The sequence below is a fragment of the Sciurus vulgaris genome, assembly GCF_902686455.1.
Source record: "Sciurus vulgaris genome assembly, chromosome: 1".
NCBI classification, from domain to species: Eukaryota; Metazoa; Chordata; class Mammalia; order Rodentia; family Sciuridae; genus Sciurus; species Sciurus vulgaris.
In genome coordinates, this window is record NC_136461.1 from 133,963,366 (window position 1) to 133,989,128 (window position 25,763).

The 25,763-nt window shown below is 35.3% G+C and overlaps 1 protein-coding gene across 1 annotated transcript; it reads right to left on the reverse strand.

Annotated features, from left to right (window-relative positions):
- Nucleotides 1-1,369: 1,369 nt before the first annotated feature.
- Nucleotides 1,370-25,418, reverse strand: LOC306647751 (short-chain dehydrogenase/reductase family 16C member 6-like). Its single transcript, XM_079117239.1, has 7 exons — nucleotides 25,385-25,418; nucleotides 21,311-21,653; nucleotides 16,742-16,873; nucleotides 10,408-10,507; nucleotides 9,612-9,756; nucleotides 3,558-3,683; nucleotides 1,370-1,565 (listed from the first exon to the last, which is right to left on the reverse strand). Exons 2-7 carry the CDS (start codon nucleotides 21,629-21,631, stop codon nucleotides 1,439-1,441), a joined length of 951 nt encoding a protein of 316 aa, XP_078973365.1. The 5' UTR covers nucleotides 21,632-21,653; nucleotides 25,385-25,418; the 3' UTR covers nucleotides 1,370-1,438.
- Nucleotides 25,419-25,763: the final 345 nt, after the last annotated feature.

Genomic DNA, 25,763 nt, shown 5'->3' on the forward strand with positions numbered 1-25,763 from the left:
GTGGACAACTTTATTTAGAGATAAATGACCTCTTGAAAAATACTACTGGGTATTTGTTAGACAAAAATATATTAATGCTCCTGGGACATTATGGTAAATGTAGAAAGTGCTTTGAATCCATTTTTTTTTAAAGGCAGAGAGGTGTTAATCTTTTACTGTGTCTGAAATTTACTCATGAAACAGTTAAAAGTTTCATTATTCTTCTATTAGGTTAATATTTCTCTCCCTTTTCATCTCAAGTTGAACTATGTTGTCTTTATATTAATGTGTAAATATTATGTCCCCAGTAATAGGATAGATCTTACATTATTCACTCTTTGGTTTTAAAGAATGTATCCTGTGATGTCCTTGAATTTTCAGTTTTTGGTTTTACCATTACTCATTAGCTCTTGAAATTAGATTGATATATAGTGATCACAACTCAATAACCATCCCCAACTGGGAAGGTATCATTGTTAGGAATGCTAATGAAATGGCAGCATGTGAAGTACATATTCTCTTGACTTTTAATGTTTAAGGAGGGTTGTTTATATTATATATTCAAATATATGACTTGAAACAACTTTTTATTGAGTTTATTATAAAAATAAGTTGTTCTCAAAAACTAGTAATAAATAGAAGTCTAATGTGTACTTCTTTTTCTAACAGAATAAAGAAGCTAGGGATTGTTTGACACATTGGGATGCAAATAGAATTGGTGAGTTACAGATTTATTTTATCCAATAAGCAGGCTTGATCCCACTAAGGCCTTCATGTGATCATCTAACAGGAGGATTAAAAGGCAACACAAATAAGCCTTTACTTTGTGAAGTAAAAACTATTTTTTAATTATAAAATATGTATCTTTAAATCTAATGTTGAAAGTTATCAGGTGTAAAAGCTGATTTACAAGGTCATTACTTATAATTACCGTTTTTCCCCTAAAAGTATGTATTTTTTTGTAGTGGGTATTGGAGAGGGATGCTGTACCACTGAGGTACATTTCCAGCCCCTGTTTTTAATTTTTCATGTTGAGACAGGGGCTCGTTAAGTTGCCAAAGCTGGACTTGAATTTGTGATCCTCTTGCCTTAGACTCCCAAATAGCTTGGATTACAGACATATACTACCCCACCTGCTTTCTAAAAGTATCTTATATTTTTATTTTCAAAGTAAATTAGGACCAATTTGCATTAATATGTTTCATAAATATATGTTCAGAGTCCATTGAAAAGGCTGTGATATCCGTACTTGTCAGACTAAAAAATGATAGGAAAAACTAGATAGATAATTTAATTGCTTATAAAAATATCAGTGTGTCAACTGTGTCCTGGAAATAAGTTTGGCACTTTTGAAAGCTTCAGTGATCCCTAGTAGACTGAATGCTTTAAGCATTAGGAAGAATTCCAAATAGTCGAGCATTTTAATATTTTTATTGGATTACCAATTTTGAAGTTTGAACTACTGACATTTTCTCTCCATTTCATCCTGAGGTTCATTTTCTTTCACTCTTCCTTTGAAAGAATCCATGCAAGTGTCCATTCCAAGGTACTCCCCAAGAACAATCATCATTTTTGGAGATATTAAACTAGAGAAAAACAGAGAAAAAGTTGTGACCCTTTAAAATCCTTTCAGTAGTTGAAGAGACTACTTTGCAAAGATAAGGGAAAATTCCACAGAGTTTGAAATGTTGTGATCCATGTTGTACATCTGTCACTTAATGGGAGAGATGGACAGAGAAGTGTTGTTGACACAACTGAGGACCATCAACATCCTCAGTGTTGTCAATCTTGGCTGCACCTTAGAATCGTCCCTGTAGTTTTGAAAAGTACTGATTCATGTATCACACTCATTGGTTCTTTGTAAAGACCAAATGGTCCTGTATTTACTATGTGCATCCTTATTTACTAGACTAATAAACAGTAGCTAAAACTAGAAAGAAAATCAGATCAATTAAGCAGAATATATGGGGGTCAGCACCTAGGAATCTGTAGTATTAAATGTGGCCTGGGTGATTCCAATGTGCTCCTGAGGCAAAGAGTTATTGCTTCAGCTCCTTGATGATAAAAGCTGTATCTTCAGATAACTTTTGCTTACAGCAGTCCATTTCTTCTCAACTTAACACAGCAAATATTTATTGGATGCTTATTACATGTTAGGTGCTGTTCTAGGCAGGAGCACAAATGAGAAACGATTCAGAAAATGTGTTTTGTCTTCAGGGAGCATGTAAGCTGGCAAACAACTACTGTGTGATGAATGCATGCTACAAGAGGTAGGGACAAGTATCATGGGACATACAATGAGGGACTTTGACCTACCTAACCAAATGGGCAAGCTAAGGATGAATGGGAAATAGGTGGAATATATATAAATAGTAAAGAAAGTATGGTATTTTCCAATAGTGTAACCCCAAATGCTCCAAAATCCAAAACTTTTTGAGCACCTACATAATACCATAAATGGAAAATTACACACTTGACCACATCTGACAGGTCATGATCAAAATGCAGACACAATAAAACGATTGTACAAAATTGCCTTCAGGCTATTTGTTTAAGGTGTATATGAAACAAATGAATTTCATATTTAGACTTAGGTTCCATCTCCAAGATATTTCATTATGTATATGCAAATATTCCAAAATCTGAAAAAATCTGAAATCTCAAAGACTTCTGGTCTGAGACATTTCATATTTGGGAAACAACCTTTACTTATAGCAGGGAAAGAGTATATCCTGATAGAAAAGTTTAACTTTTGTAATCTGTTGGGACACTGGTTTGCAACTGCTCTAGCACATATTAGTTGCTTAATAGTTCAAAATTACTTTCTTTAAACCTTGGATTCCCTAAAAATGACAAAATTCATGAAAAACTGTCAGTGCAGTAACTGGCACATAGGCCTCCATGAATGTTAGATGTATGCTTGGTTGGAGTTCATCCCCGAATATCCCAGAGTTCATTACACTGACCTTGTAGGAAATTGTAGAAACTGTTTCACAAAAAGAAATGAGGAATTTTTCAAATACTTTTAATATTTTTCTAGCAGAACACTCAGGATTTTAACCTTTGTTTTCAAAATAGAACTCTACTCAAATAATTGGTTGAAAACAGAAATTCAAAAAACAAAAACAGAAAAGCAAAGCCTCCCAAATAATTTGGGTGCTATTTGTTTCTGTACTGAGACAAAAAAAAAAAATGTATGTTCTGAAAGGCTTAAATAGTTGCTAAATTCTGTGAGTGAAGTAATCAAGGCACAGCTAGCAAGGGGTAGTAGCTCAGTGGTAGAGTGCTTGCCTAGCACATGTGAGGCCCTGGGTTTAATCCTCAGCACCACATAAAAATAAATAAATAAGTAAATAAATAAATAAATAAATAAATAAATAAATAAATAAAAATAAAGAGGTTGTGTCCATCTACAACTAAAAGACATTTTTTTTTCAAAAAAGCAAGAATCGTGTCCTCGCACTATTAAAGTTCTTCCTCTCATCATTTGAAAAATGTGTTCTCAAAGAAGTAGCAACAAAGCGTGGATAATTTGTTCACAAACAGCCAGAGGGATATTGAGATCATTATTAACTTACTGCTTAAGGATCACTGCAAAATATGTAAATTTGGGAATAAGGAGGTAAACTTGTTCCTCTAAAATAGCATTGAAAATTTTTTGGGCCACATACTCCTGCTCCAGTAGAGGTAATAGAAATGAATACCTGGAATAACAATAACAAAAGTTATGTCGTCAGAGTGGTATTTTTTAAATAGTCATCATGAGCATTAATTATTAAATTTCAGACATGGGATTATAATGTTGCTTTAAATAGTCAAAAAAAGAGTAAATATTAGGGATTGCTTTGTGTTTTCTCTCCTGGCTAATATTGGAACAGTGCTAACATATTCAGTTTCCTCTAGTGAACTTCCTGCTTTTGTTTATTTTCTGTTGTGATGATCTGAACATATGAAAACAATTGCTTTTAGATTTCTTTGTGTCTTTCTTCCTGCTTTCTTCTTCCCAAACATCAAATAATTGTGTACTATTAAGTAACAAAATAGTAAATTTTTAAATTTTACTAAGAAAGTCTCTTGGGCATGTGTAATGTATCACTTTAGATAGAACATTTTTATAGCATTCAGAAGAAATAATATGAAACCAATAGGAGCTGAAATGGATGAGAATATAAAGATCCTATAAAGTAATGTCTTTGCATTTTTTACTTTTATAGTACTCTTTCAATTACTGAAACCATACTCCCTAGAAAAATTTTGTTTATCTCAGCCAATTCTTGGATCTGCTTAATATTCCATAATTGAATGTTGGCAGTCTTTATTACTTTATTCTCCTAAAAGTTTCTTAGAACTCAAGCCTAAAGATTTCTAACATTTTAAAAAATATATAACCTACAGATCATTTTCCTTTAATTCTCTACCATTTTAGTATTATTGATCTTTCTTTTTCTAAACACTTTTGTATTTATATTTTATGTGCCTAAGAACCCTGAGTTCATAAAAGTCATCAGTTAACATCAACGCCTTCCCTGGCTACCATTATACCTTGTCCTGGCTGGTCACATTCATTCTGACCTTGACAATCTGTTAATGGCACTTGATGACACATTATTATCAATTCTTACTAATATTGTTGTTCTAGTAATAATGTTAGAAAAATAATTTAAAAACATATACAGTATTTACACATATATAAAATATATATGCACTTATATATAATAATAGTCTAAGTCTTACTGATATATAGACTGTCTAGTACATGACTTATAGAGAATAATAAGGTATGGGCTACTTTTTTTTCATAAATTCCATGGGATCAGTTACTTCTTACGGAATGCTTTTTATTGATTTTTGCTGAATTCTGGCAATACATTAATTTTATTGCATGGATATGCTGTATTTTGGTTATGATTCATCAGTTGATGAATTTTTGGAGTACTTCTACTTTTCAATTGCTATGAATAATGCTGTGTAAACATTAATATACAAGTTTTTGTGGGGACATGTTTTCATTTCTCTGGGTTTATACCCAGATGTGAAATTGCTGGGTGATCTGATAGCTCTATGTTTAACATTTTGAGGAGCTGTTAAACTATTTTCCGAAGCAGATGCACTAGTTTGCAATCACACCAGCAACATACCAAGGGTTTCAATTTCTCCATATCCTTACCTGTTATCATCTGTCTCTTTTGTTATAGCCTTCCGAGTTAATGGTAAAGTTACTCATTGTGTTTTTAGTAACATCTTTATTGAGATATGACATATACTATATACAATTTAGTCTTTTAATGTATATTTTTAGTGATTTAAAAAATATATTCAGAACATTCAGTTTGCTAGTATTTTATTGAGAATTTTTGGGAAAGATATTGATCTTTAGTTTTCTTTTCTTGTGATATATTTTTCTGGTTTTGTTACCAGGACAATACTGACTTCATTGAGTGAGTTGGAAAGTATACAATCCTCTTCTACTTTTTGGGGGAAGAGTTTTCAAAATATTGGTATTAAATCCTTCTTCAGATTTTCTAGAATCCTCCAGGATACCACGTAGACCTGGATTTTTATTGTGTGGGTATTTTTTAGCTTACTAATTCAATATTTTTATTTTAAGTCTATCCAGTTTTTACCTGTCTTGAATCAGTGTTGTTAGCTTGTGTCTCCCTAGGACTTTTTTCATTTCATCTAAGATAGCAAGTTGGTTCACATGTATGTCCTTATTGTCCTTTCTCTTTCTGTAAAGACAGCAGTGATGTTTTCTCTTTTATTCCTTTTTAAAAAATTTTAGTAGTTTGAATTCCTTTTAATTTCTTTCTTGGACAGTGTAGCTAATATTTTTTATTAATTTTGTTGATCATTACAAAGCATCAGCTTTTGGTTTCATTGATTTTTTTGTTTTACATTCCCTATTTAGTTTATTTCTGCTACACTATTCATTATTTCTGCTCACTTTGGATTTAGTGTGCTCTCATTTTGTGCAGTTTCTTAAGGTGGAAAAGGTGGAAGATTATTCATTTAAAATCTTTCTTTTTAAATGTCACTTATAGCTCTGAATTTCTTTCTGCTTTAATTGTATCTCATAAATTTCATTATGTTGTGTTTCTATATCTTGGTAAATTTCTCAAGTATTTTGCTTTTGATTTCTAATTTCATTACATTTTAGTTGGAGAATGTACTTTGACTTCATTCCTTTGAAGTTTACTGATGACTGTTTTACAACTCAGTATATGGCTTATCCTGGAGAATGTTCTATATGAACTTTAGAAGAACATGCACCATGTTCTTGTTGGGTGGATGTACATCAGTAAGCTTAATTTATTGTGTTCTGTGCCTTTTTATAATTTTATTTATTTATTTTTGGCACTGGGGATTGAATGAGGGGTGCTTAACTATTGAGCCTTTTAACTTTTTATTTTGAGACAGGGTCTCAACAAGTTGTTTAGGGCTTTTGCTAAGTTTCTGAGACTGGCCTTGAACTTGCGATCCTCCTGCCTCAGCCTCAGCTGGGATTATAGGCATGTGCCACTACACTCAGCTGTTCTGTGCCCTTTTGATCACAGGGATATCCTTTTAAAAACTATGTATTTTAAGTTATTTTCTTAGTGGTCTTTCTATGGTATATAATATGCATCTTTAACTATCAGAATCTAGAGTTACACTGCCTTAATTTTATTTCTATATCGCTATATTAGTTTTTATACTGATATGCTATATTATATATTTTGTGACTTTGAGTTAGTGTCTAGTGTCATTTCCTTACTCCTTACTTTTTTTTTTTTTGAGTCCTGGAAATTGAAATCACATCCCTAGCCCTATTTTGTATTTTATTTAGAGACAGGATCTCACTGAATTTCTTGGTGTCCCACTTTTGCTGAGGCTGGCTTTACACTTGCAATTCTGTCTCAGCCTCAGGAGCTTCTGGGATTATAGGTATGTGCCACTGTGCCCAGCTTTTCTTTCTTCTAGTCATATAACTTTAAGCTCACTCTTTCTTCAGCCAGCTCAAATATGTTTAGTTGCTCTAGTGAATCTTTTGTTACAGTGATTTTTTTTCCCCACTCCTAAATTTACACTTGTTTTTTTTTTTTTATACTTCCCATCATTGACATTTGAGAGATGTTTTCATCATGTCTTCTTTTCATTTTTAAACATGGATTCCTTCAGATCCTTGAATGTATTTATAATAACTCTTTGAAGTTTGATAAGTCCAACTTATGTGCCCCCTTCATGATAATTTTTATTGTCTGTGTTTTTCCCATGTATGGGTCATACTTTCCTGTTTGCATATCGTATAATTTTTTCTTAAAAAGTGGACTTCTAAGATAATATATTTTAGCAGCTCTGAATAATACTTTCTCATGGGACTTGTCCTTATGGTTGTTTGCTTCTTCGTGTATTTAGTAATTTTACTGGACTAATTCAGTGAAGTCTGTCTACCCCTGTGTAACTTTTATGTCATTCCTCATAGATATAGTCATAGTCATGCACAAAGTTTTCATAGTTTTCGGGGATGACTATAGATTTAAAAAACAATTTTTCACTGTCTATTTTGCTAATCTTCTAATTAATCTGGTTTGCTCCTTATATCACATCCAGCTCCACAACTTGTTTACTAACCAGTTATCTTTCTTGACAATGTTCTAGTTAATGGTCTTATCAAATTAAAGTCAGATCTGTAGCAAGGGCAGAGAGATGACTGTCTCTGAGAATTGCTTTGACTTGCACTTGGTGGAACCTCTGTTTTATGGAGATGATCACTCCTCATTGATTACATCACACAGATTGTCCCTATCAGTCAGGATATGAAAGTTGGAGGGGGATGGCAGGAACTCGTGGTGCTATTCCCCTGCTATGGGAAGATGATATCTTCTGATATTAACTTTCTGGTAAACCTACCTAAAATTTTTTTTTGTTTAGGAAGCTTGGGTAACTGGGAACTGAAACTTGACTGCTGAGCTTACTGGAGCAGTTCTCTTACAACTAACAGCTATTATAGAAATATTAACTGCTCCCTTCACCCACAGCCCATCTCTAGATATTCTGTACCTAGTGAGAGGGGGAAGGTGAAAGAATGAAGGTGAGATTATTCACTCAATATAGATCTTCTACTGCATGGAACTGTTGAAAGTGAGGTATGCCAATGCTCACCTGCTGCCAGACTACACAGCATAGCTCTTCTGCTCTGGGGAGCTGAGGGAAGGTGACAACAACCATTTGGTGACCAAGTCCATTGAAACAGCCATTCTACAGGCACAGGTGTACTACTTAACCCCAAGTGTTATGACCTCCATTGTTCTTACTGAGCTTCTATAGATTTTGTTGAATAAATGATTCTCAATTCATGCCATGTCCTTTGATCAATTTCCAGAAATTCTAAATGATTATCCTTGCTAAAATTGACCAGCTTAGTAGATGTCTCTTTGGTAGAAACTGTAGCTCTCTGTATTCTGTCCACTCATTATCACCTGTTTTTTTTTTTTTTTTAAATAAGAACTCAGTTTTAATTTATTTACAAGTATTTAATAAAAATTCAAGTAATACAAAGACAGTGGAAATCAACTTTCCCTTTTATCCAAGATCCCTGTCTTCTTTGGAGGGAAGCATTGTTATGAATTTCTTGGGTAGGTTTCCAAAAATATTCCATGCACTCACAAGCTTGCATGCATATGTGTATTCTTGTAAGCACATGTGTATCATACATCCAAACACATGCCAAACATAAACAATAAGCATATTTATGTGGGCACAAATTTTATAAATCTATAAAATACTCCATTCCTTGCTTCTTTCACTTAATGAATTTCAAACATTTTTTAGAATCCCATAGACATCTAGGGAGGTGAGATTTCAAAGTGATTAATAGAAAACTCAAGAGTAGGCTACCCTGGGTTCAGATTCAGCTCTGCCCCCTTATTAGCTGTGTAACTTTACCACCTGTTTTTCAACTTTCTATTTAATTTTATAGCTTCATTAGACACTAATAGCCTCAATTTTCTTTTAGCTAGACTTTTTGTTGATTGTTTCTCGTTCCTACAAATGACTTATGCATGTCATTTGAATTATGTTAGTTCCTTTTCTAACAATTGTAATAACTATAGTAGTTCTCATTTTAAGTTTAAATTTTTCAATCTACTTATTGACTCCCTTGTGTAAAAGCCCTGTTATTTCATTTGTATTCTACTTTGAATTATTCTAGATAAGTTTAACTTTTATACTAAAATATAAAATATCACTCTGCAAAACTTCCTCCATGTATATTAATAAATCTAACAAAATATTTTATGTTTAGGGATACTATATTTTAATATTCTTTTTAGGAAATAAATTATTACCTGAACACTACAATGTTAAATATTTTAATAAGGTCTCATTATTGATACCTTTGTTATGTTTTAATATCCTGATTAGCATTTCAGATATGTTTTTAAGATACCATAAAATTCATATATTATTATATTTAGATTAAATAAATTTATCAATTTCAGATGTATTGAAATTTTTTCTTTCACTATATTAGACATTCAGACTATACCTTTTCTTTTACTGTCCATATTTTAAAACTTCAAATGATCAGATGATAACTGACATATATTGGAAGATTATTATAAAAGCAAAGGTTACTACAAGAGTCTACTTACTTTGTTGTGCAGCCCTCAAACATCCCAGTTTTGATGAAATAGGGGCAAACAATGGTGCTTTTAATCTTAGTTTTGTATGACAAAGTAAATTCAAGGAAGAGGGACTCAGCAAAGCCAAAGGATGCAAATTTACTTGCAGAATAAGCTGAAACAAAGTGAGGAGCTATTTTAGTAATAGAGCTTGACAAGTTAATTTGTGGAATTATTTTTTAAAATAAGACTCCTTTTTCTGGTTTGTGCTTGAGGACAGAGCTTCACTGTTGAAGTCATTTATGTGGCCAAACTCTCTAGTTCTATATCTCCATCCTATGCCCAATAAAATTTAAATTCTTTCTTTCAGTACTGGGGACTAAACCCAGTAGTACTGAACCGTGGAGCCTCATCCCCAGCCCTTTTTATTTTGAGACAGGGTCTTGCTAAGTTGCTGAGGCTGGCTTTGGATTTGGGATCCTCCTGCCTCATCCTCCTGAGCCACTGGGATTACAGGCATGCACCACCATGTCTGACTGAAATTACTTTAAATTCTTTTAACTCAAGAAGACCAATGAGCCATTAGCTGCCACCTCCTCCTCCTCCTCCTCCTTTTTTTCCTTTTTTTTAAGAAGAGGATATTTTCCACTGCCACTACAATTATAAGTGGGGCAACAGAAGGGAATACTGGCATTGTAAGTAGAGCCAAATGTTCCTGGAATTTCTCCTTGGAGCAAGAAGAGCTTTTCTCTACCTTGGAAGAGTCCTAATTCTGGGTGCTATCAACTTGGAAATACAAAGGCACATAGTCAAATGAAGTTCTTACCTGATAGTTTACCAGTAGCGACCATTCCAGCTATACTTGAAATAAAAACCAAGTGACCATGATTAGCTTGAAGCATTGCAGGAAGGAAGGCCTTACAAGTCTGGAAGATAAAAGCACAGTGTATCGGTATTTCATTTATTACTTTACTTGTTCAGCATTTGATGAATTACTCTTCATTAACAAATACTTAACCCTCATGATATATTAAATTCTGTGTCAGTACCAAAGTAGAAAACCTACACTCATGTTCACAAGAAATTTAGAGTTTATTATGTGTTTGTCTATAAGAGATACTATGATTTCTTTTTCCTTTGATAATTGAATCAAAGGAGATTTTTACATTTATGGTTGACTAAAAATCTTAAAACTTAAGTTTTTCAAGCATTCTAAGCTCTTCCATGTAGGTTTTAACAATTTTTATTAAAATTTAATTGCATTTGACTTCCAGACTTTATTATAAATGAAATTCAACCTCATCCCAAATGATTGAAAGAATGGAGAAATTGTTTGAGAAAAGCAAATTTCAATGAAAGACAAGCACATCCTGGCAAGTAATATGCTTTGGAATTGTCTGCTATGACTTAGATATATTTTTACCTATTTTGGTGAACTTCATTCATTCATCATTAAGCAAAATATTGAGCCAGTTTTCAAATCCCTATGTTATGAAAACATCTCAGGTCTCTTATCCTTGTACTTCAGAGGTTTTCTCAAGAAAAATTTCCATTATTTCTTTCCCCAATATTGAGTCCTTTGTCTAAATACTGTTCACAAATAATTAGGCAAATCTCGAAAATAAGGCAGAGATACTAGAGCATCTACAGCAGCATGCGAGAGAATTTTCTAATAATCATGTCCTAGGGTCATTTTTTTGGGGGGGGGACAATGCAACTTTGACTAGTAATGATTAGAACCCAGACAACCTTATAAAATTAAAGGTTAGCATTTAGGAAACTAATAGGTATGTGTGTTTGGTCTCATAGAAAAGATAATGCCAGAGGTAAGGGTTTAACAGTCTTATTTCAGTGATCCTTTTCCCAGGACAGTAAATCTAGTTCTACATATTATCATTTTGTCAGCTATATTAGACTGCTGATCCTCCTATAAATGCATCAAAGTTTGACAGTGCCCATCTTCTATTTCTCTGAGATCCAACTTGGGTCCCTGAGGATATCTATGGGTGACCATCTGGTAGACCTGGTGAGAGGTAGACTAGAAGCCTAGATATGAGGCCTGACTCCAGTACCACTATTGATGTCTGAAAGTTTATGGAACTTTTGAGAAAGAGAAACAGTAATGGAGTTGAAGCTGTGGATCTGTGATACTTTGGATAGAGAATTCCATAGGGTTAGGGAGTGGAACTCCCTAGATGTAAGGGGAAGAAAATAGTGACTTACAGCAGTCTGCCACAGAGCTTAACAGTGACAAAATAAAATAAATGACCAATTTCCTATTCACAGGCACCTAACCACTTTCAGGGGTTCAGCTTTGTATGCTTTCCTCCACAAGATTTTTTTTTTTTTCAAATGTATTTATAATGTATTGGCTTTTGAGCTAGGGCTGAATTTGCTACTTTGCTATGAGTTTTCTGTATTTTCAATTGAGGAAAGTTTTCCCTCACAGAAGGAATGTGACTAGGTTAATTCCAGGAGTGCCCCCTGATCCATGGGGAATACATTTCCAGACCCCCAGGGATGCCTGAAACCACAGATAGTACCAAATCCTATACTATTTTTATCCTATACATACATGCCTATGACAAAGTTTAATTTATAAATTAGGCACAGGAGATTAATAATAATAACAACTAATAATCATACAGAACAATTATAATACAGCATAATAAAAGTTATATAAACGTGTTTTCTCTCAAAATTTTATTATAATGTAGATTTTAGCAGCCTCAGCATGAGATTTTTCTTTCTTTATCTAGTCAATAACTTTCACCTTTCCATTAAAAAGAAGAACTTTGTGGTTTCTCTTCAGCATACCTGAATTGCCAGCACCACAGCTCTTGTGCTTGAGGACCATTATTGAGTAAAATAAGAGTTACTTAAACACAAGCACTGTGGTACCACAACAGTTGCTCAGATGATGGGATGGAGAAGTTTGGTGAGAGATTTCATCATGTTCCTCAGAACAACATATAATTGAAACTTATAAAATGTTTGTTTCTGGAATATTCCGTGTAATATATTCAAACTGTGGTTGCTCATAGGTAACTGAAATTGTGGAAAGCAAAAATGTGGATTAAGCAGGGATTACTATGTAAGAGTCTCTTTATGTTTGTAGCCTTATATATCACTGGAGAACTTTTTATCGTTTTTAAAACATTTCAAAGACGAATAGTTCATAGAAGCCCATCAGTTTTGCTCACTAGATGGGTTTTACCATTAAAGTGAAGGAAAACAAATGTTTAAGTGTTAAGTGTTAAATGTTAAGTGTTGAGTTAACAATTAGTCTTTTCCCTAGCAAGTTTATTAATACAAATATGCTTCATCAGAGACCACACACTCGCCTAGATGGGTAGTTGGGCTCTGGTGGTTTGTCTGTGCTCTCATTGTAATAATTTACCAAATCCTTATAAAAAAGTTTTGTCTTACACCCTAAAAGTAGTTTCTACTTTCTTCTATTTTGGTTTATCATCAGTAAAGGAATTCTCTGGAAGGCAACCCTCATCGCGTCTGAAGCCTTCTTATTGTACAAACTACTAGACACTGCCTTGTGAAAACACAGTATAGAAAGACATTAAAGCTTCACTGCAGTGTGGACGGTGGTGGGGAGTTGACTCATTCAGATAGGCTTCCCAGTGTGCTGACATTTTTGCTGTGAACCGTAAGCTCATGCAGGGCCCAAATCTGATCCACAGAATTTGTTTAGTCCATAAGCAGAATGCTATGTAAAAATACTCTGACCAGGATTGGACAGAACAGAATTGTTGATATAGTTGCTTCTTGGTATTGGAGGATGATTGGTTCCAGGACCCTATGGAGACTAAAATCCAGGAATACTTGAGTTGTTTATAAAAAATGGTATAGTGTTTGCACATAACCTGTACAAAGCTTTTCATATCCCTTAAACCAACTCTAAATGACTCATGGTACCTAAAACAATGTAGATGCCATGTAAATAGCTATTATGCTATATTGTTGAGGGAATAATGACAGGAAGAAAAATTTACATATGTTCAGTACAAATGCAATTTTCTTTTTTGAACATTTTCAGTGTATAGTTGATTGAATCTGTGGCTACGGAGGGAAAACAGTATAAGGCAGGATTGTGGAATCAGCAAGACATGTGATATGGTCTGTGTTGTTTTCTGATGGGCATATGAGGAAGTACTTTGTCTTTCTTCTTGATCTATTTCTAATTCTCTATTTAGGAAGTTATACTTATGCAACTGGATTGAAACTCTTTTTGAATTGTATTTAATCCAACTGATACTCATCTGTCATGGGGAATCTTAATTTAGATTTTTGAGCCAATTGGCTCATCAGAAGAATGTAAGAATGATCTCATAGTTGGAACTCAGGTGAATGTTATCAAGATGGATTAAACTTAGAACAATATATGAATGAAATTTAACCTGGTGGAACCACCATTAAGATACTTGATGCATCTTTAAATAATAGAACCCTTTCAAAGATAACCAGAAGGTATTCATTGCCCTTGTCCATAAGCCTCCTTAAAGCAGCAGGCAGATTTTGTTATAATGACTGTCACTGAGATTCTTCATCTTTTACAATGATGTGTATGTAAACACATCATCTTTTTGCCAGGATATAATTGAAAACCTTGATAATGAAATCAGAGCATAGGTGTGCCATATTTAAGAATACATTTCATTTAATCATGACAAACCCACCCTTAAGAAACAATATTCATAGTTTGTTTGTGGAACTAATGCCTACCGTGGTAGCTTCCCAGGAAACTGGGCTGATATCTGCTCTATGGTCCACAGGTCTCCTCCCAGACTTATAAAAATGGTCATTTCCTGGCAGGCCAGGAACCTTGACAGGTTTGAGGGATGTTAAGAGAAAAGTAAACCTTTTACTACCAGTACTGCAGGTAATACCTGGTAGAGCCAAATTTTGGTTTCCTAACTTTGGAATAGCTAATGAGCTAATAAGAACAGTAGAAATATTTTTAAAAGTCTCAAATTTTGCAAATGTCTGAAGATTCCTTCCATAACTTCGGATGGAAGTTGTTTCCTTGATTTTCATGGTTGCTTATATTATGTCTCTTAATTTGCATTCTCTGAGAAGGCTTATGTGTATTTTAATACCTTTTTCTGTTAACTATGTAAATGATTCAAAGCAAACAACAGAACCTGCATATGATACAAAAGTACAAGTGACTATGTGAGGCCAGAAGAATGTGAAGGAGCTCCTATGCCAGCTAGGAGAAAGAGTGCTCTTGTCAGAGAGAGTATGGCTTGTGCAAAACCCTTAGATGAGACAGAATTGGATGTACTCTGGGGGCTTAATTAGGACTTTTGGAGTATAGAAAGTGAGCAGAAAGTAGAGAGTATGAGGGATGGGAGACAGATGGGGAGGATATTATCACTTCTTTCCAGGGCTCACAGGTCATGACAGGTAGCTATTATTCTAAGTGTGTTTGGAAACATGGGATGTTTTTCAGTAAGGAAGTGAGATAATTTTATGAATGCATTGAGAAGATCACCTTACTATCATATGAAGATAGGTTATATGGCACCCATGTTGTAGAAAGGCCATGAAAAGCTGTTGGTGAGGAGAATGATAGCTTAAATCAAGGGGGCAGAAATGGAGAGAAGTTCACTTGAGCATGTTTTGTAGGGACAGCCAAAAATGTAGGTATTACAGAAAAGGAGAAAAATCAAGGATGATTTCTAGGTCTGTGAATTGATTAGGTTTGACTAACTCCATTTACAAACATGGCATTTTTCTCTTCCAAAATGAAGATTTGGGATGGTGAGGTATAGGGAGGCAAATCAATGATTTTCACAAATGTTTATGGGACACTTTAATGTCAAGTACTTTGTTAGGTGCTGAGTTAGTATTAATAAAAATAAGTTGTTAGACTCCAGCAGGGGTTCTCATTGGCTTCTTGGTGATTAAGAAAGAAGATCAAGGGAATAGTTGTCAGGCTTGTGGAAAGTATATAAAAGTGTTGAGTGGAAAAAGGGAGGAACCAGTGGACACCAAAAGCAAACCCATTCCAAGGTCCTACACTCAGAGAACAGAGGACTTAAGCCCTGCCTTTTCCCACTTCTTTCCATGTCTCCTAAGGCCTAGTTTCCACCACCCATAACTCCTGTATGCTCCATCCATTGCTGGTTCCTGTTTTTTTTTTTTTTTTTTTTTCTTTTTTTCCATCACAGCATCAATGCCTCTCATAATTCCAGCCACCTTTGGCTTCTTATCTGTTCTCTAGGCTGCACTGTCCAAGGCATTCAATAGACTCTCAGCATCCATGTCTACTTAAATGTGCATTTATATGAATTAAGTGACATAAATTGAAAGACTAGTTCCTCAGTCCCATCAATCACATTTCAAGTGCTCTATGGTCACAGATGCCTAGTGGCTTCCAAATTGAGAAGATGAGGAACACTTCTATTGTCAAAGACAGTGCTACTCAATAGAACTGTTCAGCTACTTCCGGCCTCAGGGAAGATGGTCCTGAGTTATCAGTGCACTAATTTCCCTTTTGTAAGAAACTTTCCTTCCTCTCTCACTTCTTCCTTTGGCAAGCTTCAGCTACCACTTACCACTTGAGGAATTCAACACTTTGGGCCTCAGTTCCCTTATTTGTAAAATGAGAATGGAAATGGTGTTATGGCTGCACATGAAGTTAAAGAATTTAGAACAGTACCTGGTATAGAGTACGTGCTCAATAGATCTTATTCCTCTTGCCTTCATTACCTTTGTTCTCATCAACAGTCTTCTGTGTACCTAAACCACCACTCTAAAAATCTCCCTCTTCTCCCTTTAGGAGTTCTTCTTTCACTCATGGGCAAATTGAATCTTTAATTGCTGACACATTTCAGTATGCATTTGGGTAGGAAGATTTCTGAACAACCTAATCAATCATCTTGAGATCAAACTGGAGAGGGTAGAGAGAAGGAAAATTCCCTGAGAATTTGGATTAGGGCAAGACCAGCAAAAACCAAGTTAATGTGATGGAGTAAAATCTGTTAAGGATGAGACCCTGCTAGTCTATCAATGGAAAACTCTCAAATGCTGTATTTACAGACAAACAGATGAACAGTTATTTATAGAAATGCATGGAATTTTTGTACTTACCAGTAAAAACAAATGAAAAAAAAAAAAAAAAAAAAAAGAGAGAGAATTACCCAGAAATGAGAGATGACATTGACATGAAAGGATCTTTCCACCATGTGATCTGGAATGTCCAGGAAGGGCTTCCCTGTTACAATGCCGGCATTATTAATGAGGATGGACACATCACCAACTTCTTTTCTAACCTGACCAGAAGCAAGGCAAACATTAAATCAATTGAAGTGGTCAAGGTCATTTTGATATTTATTTCCCCCAGTCAATATTTTTCCTTCATTTTATTCATGAATAGTCATGCACCACATAATGACATTTCAGTCAATGATGAACCATATATGAAATGGTGGTCCCAAATTACATTTTCTAGTGATGTGGTAGCTGTTCTAGTACCTGTAAGTACACTCTGATATTTGCACAGCGATGAAATCACCTAACAATGCATTTTCCAGGACTTACTCCTATGGTTAAGCAATGTATGACTGTGGTTTCCTTGAAAGTAGATATTTATTTTATCTTGCATAAAGAAATTTAGCAATTTTAAAGTAATTTTTGATTGGTAATATTTTTTTAAAAGCATGTTTTAATTTGGCAATTTTGTTTAAAGAGCCTTAATTTTCATGTGATGACCCTGCTGTATTAGGTTTTATTCTCAGCATGGCAGATGTCTGAGGGTTGCTTCTGTGTGTGTCATTTCCCCCATCCCTCTGTGAGTGGGTGGCAGGAGCACATTCTATCCCCCTAGGGCCTGACCAGTGCTTGGAATGAAGACTTCCCAGACTTCCCAAACATGGATGTGTTTGACCTAATACCCATAGACTTCTGTGATACTATTCACTTTTCTCCGAAGGACTGATTTAAATATACTTAGTAATCTGTTATTGATACTTTCTCCAGGTACACAGTTGTGCTGCTGCCACTGTGCCTTTTAAATTCTCATGCCTCTTCTCCTGAATACCCCATTTTGTCTGCTTGCCTGCTTGCTTAATTCACAATGCACTATAGCCCTCGAGCATGGAGAAAAGCATGCTCCAGGAAACACTGGAGGAAGTGTTTTTGTCTCTTACATTTTTTTTTTTTTTTTTAAAATTATGGCTTTGTAGGTGACATTGCTAAAGCTGACCGGGGGCAAAACATGAAGTATGTTTAAACACTTTGAAGACTTTTTTCCCCTCTGAATTGAATCTTTTGACAGATATAATAATCTGTTCCTTTATTTTCAATGAGCAGCATTTCCTGTCTTGATTTTATTTTCAAAGGGGTCCAGGCACTGCTGCTATTTGTTGAGCCTGCCATATAATATACTTTGGAGAGATAAGGTCAATATTGCTGCTGATGTCATTCAGTGGAGCAAGCTATGAAAGGAAGAGTTAATATTGCTGAGCTGGTGTTGGGCTGAGCTGGTGTTGGGCTGAGCTATTAGACTTTTCTGCTTTGGAAAGAGGTAGGACTAAAGAAAACATCCCTGAGAGGGTAACTTTTAAAGAAGGCCATCCTATTGACTTGGTGAACGAATTAGTGTGCACAAAAGCTCAATCCTAGACCAATGTGAAGGATTCCAGGCTGAGAAGAGACAAAAAGGTAGAGTCTCTTGCACACATACATAAAAAATTCCCAAATCAATTAATCAATTATTTTAAAATTAAGAAAGACCTAGTGATCACTGTCATCCAATTCAAATTGAAGCCCTGAATCTTAGGGGCACCAGAGGAATTTTACTTAGATCATGGAATTTAATTTTCCCTGTACTCTGAGAGACAGTTTAGGAAGGCATTATTATCCTGGTTTATGAATGAGGAAACAGAGGTTCTGAGAAATTAAGATCATGTCAAATGATTCACAGCTTTTGAGAGGAAAAAAGATTCACATCCAGTTTGGATTCACACATAAAAGTTGTTTCACCCAAATTTACTACTCTTCATACCTCAAATTATTGCCATAACAAACTCATGCATGTGCAAACTGAATTTTAATGATTAGACTTGGAAATCTGGGAATATATCTGTGAAGCTGGTTGTTTTAACCAGAGCAATTTATTTGTATATTATTTTCCTATGTTGGAGATGGAGAAGGACATCTCATTCTAATTTTGAAGTGTTAATTTCTATGCAACTTTAGAATCCTATGATTGCTTTTAAAAAAACAATATTTTATTTTGAGACAGGGTTTTGCTAAGTTGCTTAAGGCCTTGCTAAGTTGCTGGGGCTGGCCTTGAACCTCTCTGATCCTCCTGTCTCAGCCTCCCAAGCCACAGGGATTGCAGGTGTGTGCCACCATGCCTGGCTTTTGTCATTGTTTTTTGAATCTTCCACAAATGTCAAGGATTTGGGTAATGCTTGTAGTTCGTTGCAATTGTTGCAGGTAAAGTTTAACACTTAGCATTTGGACTTCTTGGAAGTTGATAAGTAATTGATAAGTAGTTGACTTTAGAAAAATGCTATTTAGAATATAATGGGAAAGAAGAGTTTCAGATACATTTCAATGGTGACAAATAATTTTTCACTAAAGGCTTTAGTTGGGTTTTCTACTAGATGTCAAGAAAAGAAAGGCTTGTTGGGCGACAGAGAGGGTGGAAGATTATAATACTTTTGAAGAACAGGAAAAGATCATGAGGGGGTGACTTTTTGCTCATGTATTTGTTGGTGGGGATGCAACATGGGTCCTGATGTCAGGAGGATAGGGTCACACTTCAACTCCTATGACCTAGCTGAGGTCCTTAAACTCTCTCTGACTCTATTTCATCATTGGTCAAATGGACATAATTATAGTATCAACTCATTGTGAAGATTATGTATGATAATGATAATGATTCGAGGCTTTCAATCTGGCTAGTACATGGTATTGGGATGAGAGTCTCTGCTAAACAGACTTTATTGTTGAGCTCACCCCAAGATATTCATATGGGAACTTTTCCTGTCATATTTCTTTCCCTTTTGCAAAATGAGGACTGACTTCAATTCTACTTGCTCCATAGTAAAATGTACCTAAGGAGCAATAACACACTTATTCTTATTAGCTGGAAATGAGTTATGAAGAAAAACTTCTTGTGGGACCCCAAAAGAAAGAAGTTAACAGAAAATGAAGAAGAGTTGAATGGTGCTTCAGAAGGTCAGTGTCACAGGGTAGTGATTCAATTATTTGTTTGGTCACTTTTAAAAGAAATTTTATTGGTAAATTGTAATTATAAATAATAATGGGATTCATTTTATCATATTCATACATGCACATAAAATAATTTGATCAATCTCACTGAATGAATTGATAAATGAATTACATAAGATTGCCAAAGGGAAGGACAATCCCTTGGTAATTCTGTTATCAGATTGTGTAATTTTATACTCTTGGGCAAGTTGCATACTCACTCTGTCCCTTAGAGGGATATGCACCTAAGAAGGTTGCAGTGAGCTGATTGAGTTATGTACATAAATTGCTGTTTGAAACCATTTAATACAGCTGCCATTTTCATTTTGTTTTGCTTGTTTGTGGTATTTTGGTGTTGTCTTAACCCGGTTTTGTGGTCTTGGCTAGAGGCTGATTACTTTTCCTTCTTGAACAGGCAATTAAGTCCAAGTGTCCATCCATTTCCCTTTATCGGGGTCTCAAACTCTGGGCTCTTATACACACACCTCAATTATCCCAGGTCCAGCTACCTGAAAACCAGGGATAACCCCTATGCCTTAGAGCCTCCTGAAATTATTAAAATTAGCCTATCTTAAACCTGTTGATCCTGCATTGCCTGTGGAAATCACAATAAAGGCATATACCTGCAGTTCCCATTCTCCCTTTGTCTCATAATCCACTCCCCCACAATTCGGTCTTCCTTTAGTGACTCCACATGCTGTGCTGTTCTTCCCAGGGAACTGTGAGTTTAACAAAACTGTATAACTCCATCTTGTTCCTTTTTCTTGATCCTCATCAGTCTCATAACACCTTACCCACCCCATGGTTAAAACACTTTGCAAACCTGACCATTTTTTTAGAGTACAATATCAATACACACTTAATCTTAACTGTTATTATTTATTAATATTTAGCATGAAGTTAGAACAAATATTGATAGCTTATGTCTAACAGGAAAGTTGGTCTACAAGTGTGCTAAATGCTTTTACTTTATGTTCCATGTTATATATATTTTCAGAACTTGATGATAATGAAATTATCACATGATGCAATGGAATCTTAGTGGCATTAGAATCATAAAACATAGTAAGTTAAGTTAAAACTGGACATGATCTTGAAGACCATCTGGTTCAATTCTTTTGTTTTAAAGATGAAGAAAGAGGATGTAGAAAGGGTAAATAACTTGGTAAATATTGCACAACCAATGAATAGCAAGCCAGGAGTATACACAGTTTCTACAAACTCTTGATAGTGAGTGAGTCACTGAGCAAAGCAGTCTGGCAACATTGGGCTCTGAAGACTGATCAAGTTTCCACTTTAAAATTTTGTATGCTCTGCTTGTTTTTGGAGGTCATACAGCCAGACTTCTGACATGCAGAAGCAAGTTGGAGACACATATAGGTCTTGGAGGAAGCATATGATAAATGCCTTTGTTCCTGTCTTTTTAAAAAGTGCATAGTAGATGCAATATTCTTGAGCATCAAAGCAAAGAACACCAGTCAGCTTACCTGATCAGCGAGTCTGTAGACCTCTTGCCTGTTGCTACAGTCACACTTATAGGCAAAGACTTTCACACCACCCTTTTCTTTGGCCAGTCTACATGTTTCCATATTGCTTTCTTGATTAATGTCCCAGAGAACTAAAGTGGCCCCAGTGCAGGCAAAATGTATGGCTAAGTGCCTCCCAAGTCCACTTCCAGCTCCTGTTATAAGTACAATATCACCAGCAACATCCTTTTTTCTCCTGGGAATTATCTTGAAAGCTACAGATTCTAAAAAGTAATACAGAAATTTTCCCAAAAAAATGGCAGTGTCCATCATCACATTCATGTTGACTGAAGAAAATGATGTCCTAATAAGGAAAAAGGGAGTTGATAAATTCATGACTTTGTAGCAATTGCAGTGCATATGAGTCAATCAGGATAAGGGAATTTACTTTCAACCATCAATTCTCCAAAGTATATGTTTTAGCATCAATTGCCAAAATAGTTGAATTTTTGTTACATAAGCAATCATTATGAGAATATTTTATGCTAAGAAGAAACTTCTAGATTCTTAGGGTACTTTACACATAATATAATTTGACTGATAGGTGGGTCACAGATTGCTAGGCTAGGTTTATAGTTAAGGACATAAAATCTTTTTGTCTTGACTCACTTGGACTTATGGGACAAGTAAACCAAGACTTTGGATTCTCACTCCAGGCATTTTTCTATTTTATGAACATAGTTGATGATCTTATATCTAAAGAAATTTGTTTTTCATTGGGCAGTTGTTCAATAACATATATGAGTAATATTATGATACAAATAAAACTTTTATACATTTTTGTTTGCTTACCATAATTTCTCTTTGTTACAGATAGCCCAGGTAGAATTATTGCTATTTTATAGTGAGGACACTGAAACAGCAAATATTGAGCAAATTTATTCATGTTTACACAACTAACCAATAAAATAGGCAATAGGCTTTTCTTGGAGCTAATATGTCCTTTCCTACAACTACCTTTTTTTTAAAGAGGATTTTTGTATTAGGTGACACTTCCTTAATGTTTGGTGATCATAGTATGTTATATCTGGTTCTTGCAGTCCTTTTATGTAGAAATTAGGCACAGGCATATACAAAATCCATATTAAAACAAACTGGAGCCATTTGAGGAAATAACCATCACTACCACTATGATGATGATGATGATGATGATGATGATGATAGTAATAGTTAAAAATACCATCACTATCACTGCTATGGAACTCTTTCCATATACCAGGCAAATTCTAAGCACTCAGTATGCACCATGTCATTTAACTCTCACAGGGGCTACCCTGCTTTACAATTGAGAGAACTGTCTCTAAGGGACTAAACAAGTTAGCCAATGATCACACAGTGGACAATGGTAAAGATGGAAGCTGAACCCACATCCTGACTTCACTGCCCACACTCTTAAATGCCAAGTAAGAAAATACACGCCCCCGCCCGCCAGCAAAATGGACAAAAATTGAGTTTGCAAAAAGAACTCTCTTTGTACGACTTCTATTTCATTTTAAGTCAGTCAGGGATTAACTTTGAGATATTTGTGAGGCCTCACTGAGGATGCCAAAGAAGCCAGGTTGTTATCATCTTGTTGTGAGCACTTACCTGCTAGAAATTTCTACTTATATAAGAGAAAAAGAGCATTGTTTCTAAAGCATCACTACAAATATATATGTGGGTTTCAGAAGAGAAGAAAAAAAAAATCCACAAGTTAGGTTTAAAACATTTGAGGTTGAGTTTTCAAGATGCTAAGTTATAGTCCTTGCCCTTGAGGAAGAAAGAGTCTTAGAGATTGGCAAGTAAACTCAGGGCTGCAGTGTGGTAAGTGGTGTGAGTAGGGTCTCAGCAAAGGGTTTTTCATCCAGGGGTTCTGTGACACAGAGTCTGATTCTAAACAGTGCAGTAAAGAAAAAGTGGCAGAGAGGATAGCATTTGAGGTTTATCTAGAAGGCTGCCTTCAAGGTGGAGAAAGAAAAAGTCATTACAAATCTCTCTTATTTACACATTTGGATTTATTAAGAATATTAACTATATTCTTAAAGATGTTGTGAGGAAATTTCAGGAACTTCCACTAAGCTTAATGTTTGCTAAATTAATGCAGATTTCACATTTCCAATTGAGAGAGAGAGAGAGAGAGAGATATCAAGTTACAGAAAATTCACTGTCCTCTCCAAGCTTAATATAGACTTCTCCGTCTCATATACAATCCTCAAGCAACCATGGTGGGAGAAGGCATTGTGAGTTTTTTTATGTGGAAAACAAATGAAAATATGAAAATTGGAACTTTTCTCCTGTCTTTTCTGTATGGGACGGTTTGTTATTAAGGCAGATGATGTGATTTATCTTGAAAGACATTCATATAGCTTGTTATAGAAGTTGTTAAATTGTTAAATTTCAGCAACATTTTGTTATGCTTGTTGACCACTTGGAGACAAGAGTTTTTTTTTGTTGTTGTTGTTCTGTTTTGTTTGTTTTTTTTAAACCCAGAATTGAATCCAGGGGCACTTAACCACTGACCTACATCCCCACCCCTTTTTTTACTTTGAGACAGGGTCTCACTAAGTTGCCAAGGCTGGCTTTCAACTTGGGATCCTCCTGCCTCAGCCTCCCAAAGCCACTGGGATTATAGGCCTGTGCCTCTGAACCTGGCTAAGGAGGATAAGAGTGTTGAGATTTTCCTAATCATCCATTGCTTAAATGGTCGCTGAACCAAAAGATTACATTTTCAGACCACTGAAAGCATTCAATTTTGGAAAAAAGGAAAAATGTACATATGATGTAGGAAGTGCTGGCCAGAAAAGATTATTGCTCTCAGGTGAATGCTTGGGCAACTGGGATAACAAGGCAGACAGAAAAAAAAAAACAAAACAAAACATGTTGAAGCATTACTATAAACAAATATTTACCAAGTAATAAATGATACTATGTGGGGTTTTTTTTTGCCGTATTTTATTCAATCCTCAAAATAGCTCTGTGGGGCAAGAATGAGACTCACAAAGAGCTATAACTCACCAAGGATTGCACCATTCCAAAGTAGAAGTGGGACTGGACCCCAGACAGGATAATTTCACAACTGTTCCTCCTTTGACCTTTACACATGTAACCTCCCTAAGTAACTTTCAGTACACTGGGCTTTGAATCACAAAAGATCATGATATTCTTTAATTGTTTTCTGTTTTAGGCACACACCAGTGCTTTGGATTAAAGGATTGACTGAGAATGGAGTAAGGATCAGTACTACCTCTACACAAGTGTTGTAGCTGGATAGCTGGAATGAGCAGGATTCAACTTTGGAGGCATGAACTCAATTGCTGTCTCTGCTATCTATTACTGGAGTGATTTGGGCACATATTGCCTTTCTAAGCCTTAAAAAAATCTGTGAAGTGAATACCATATCCATTTTCCAGGAATGCCACAAGGAATCACAAATGTAAAAGCAGTATTTTGTAGATTGCAAAATTCTATGCAAATATTAGTTTTTATCACTTGTACAAGAGACTCTTTGATACTGTCAGTGAGTTTGCAATAGTCATTCATAAAGATATTCAACACCGAGGCATGGCAAGTTTTTCACTGGGGTTCAGGATTGTGCCTCAACTATGAAACTGTTAGGAAGGGCTTGGGAGAGGGGTTTGCACAGGAGTTAATCCAAATCTCATCCTCCATGTTAGCTATTGATAATCATAGGAATCTGCTGAGATATCAAATACATGACCTATCTATATGCACACTGGCACAATACAAGCCAAATGTGGAACAAGTAGAGGCACTCTCCTGTGCAAATGTGTGTAAGCAAGCTCAACTGCTCTTGTTCTTTAAACCTATATTCCTCTCAATCTGACAAAAGCCATAAAAGAGAGCAAAACATCAGAAGATAAGAACAAAGAGACATTGGAAATAACAATACAACTGATTCATGTCCCTGTTTAGAATTTATACAAAACAGTATAAAAAGATTTATACTAAACCTTTAGCGTAAGTTCTAAACAGGGGTACAGATTAGTTCTATACAACCACCTAGTATATTCTTCTGAAGAAAGAATGTAATCTTACCTGCACAAATGTTGCGCTCAGATGCACAGGTGTCCTCACCAACGCTGAGGTGATTCAGCTCATATCTGCAGCTGGAGGCAGTCTCTTAAATAATTTTCGTTTGACTTGTCCTCACACACATTTTGATATCTGTCTGGGTGCCAGATAAGGTGTGTCCACCATGAGCATTTGCCTGGGTTTCACCTATGTTTGTAATAGTGCAACAAATGGCAGGCATTCTGTACATTCTGTTTGGAAGTTTTCCAACTTCCAAAGTGTCTAAGTAGAGGTGTGTCTTGTGAAAATGTAATTTATGGCTGTAACACTACCATTCTCATATGTCCTCCCATGGGTATCCTGAAATCTATATTTCTACACGGGAATACAAGCACTTCCTTAG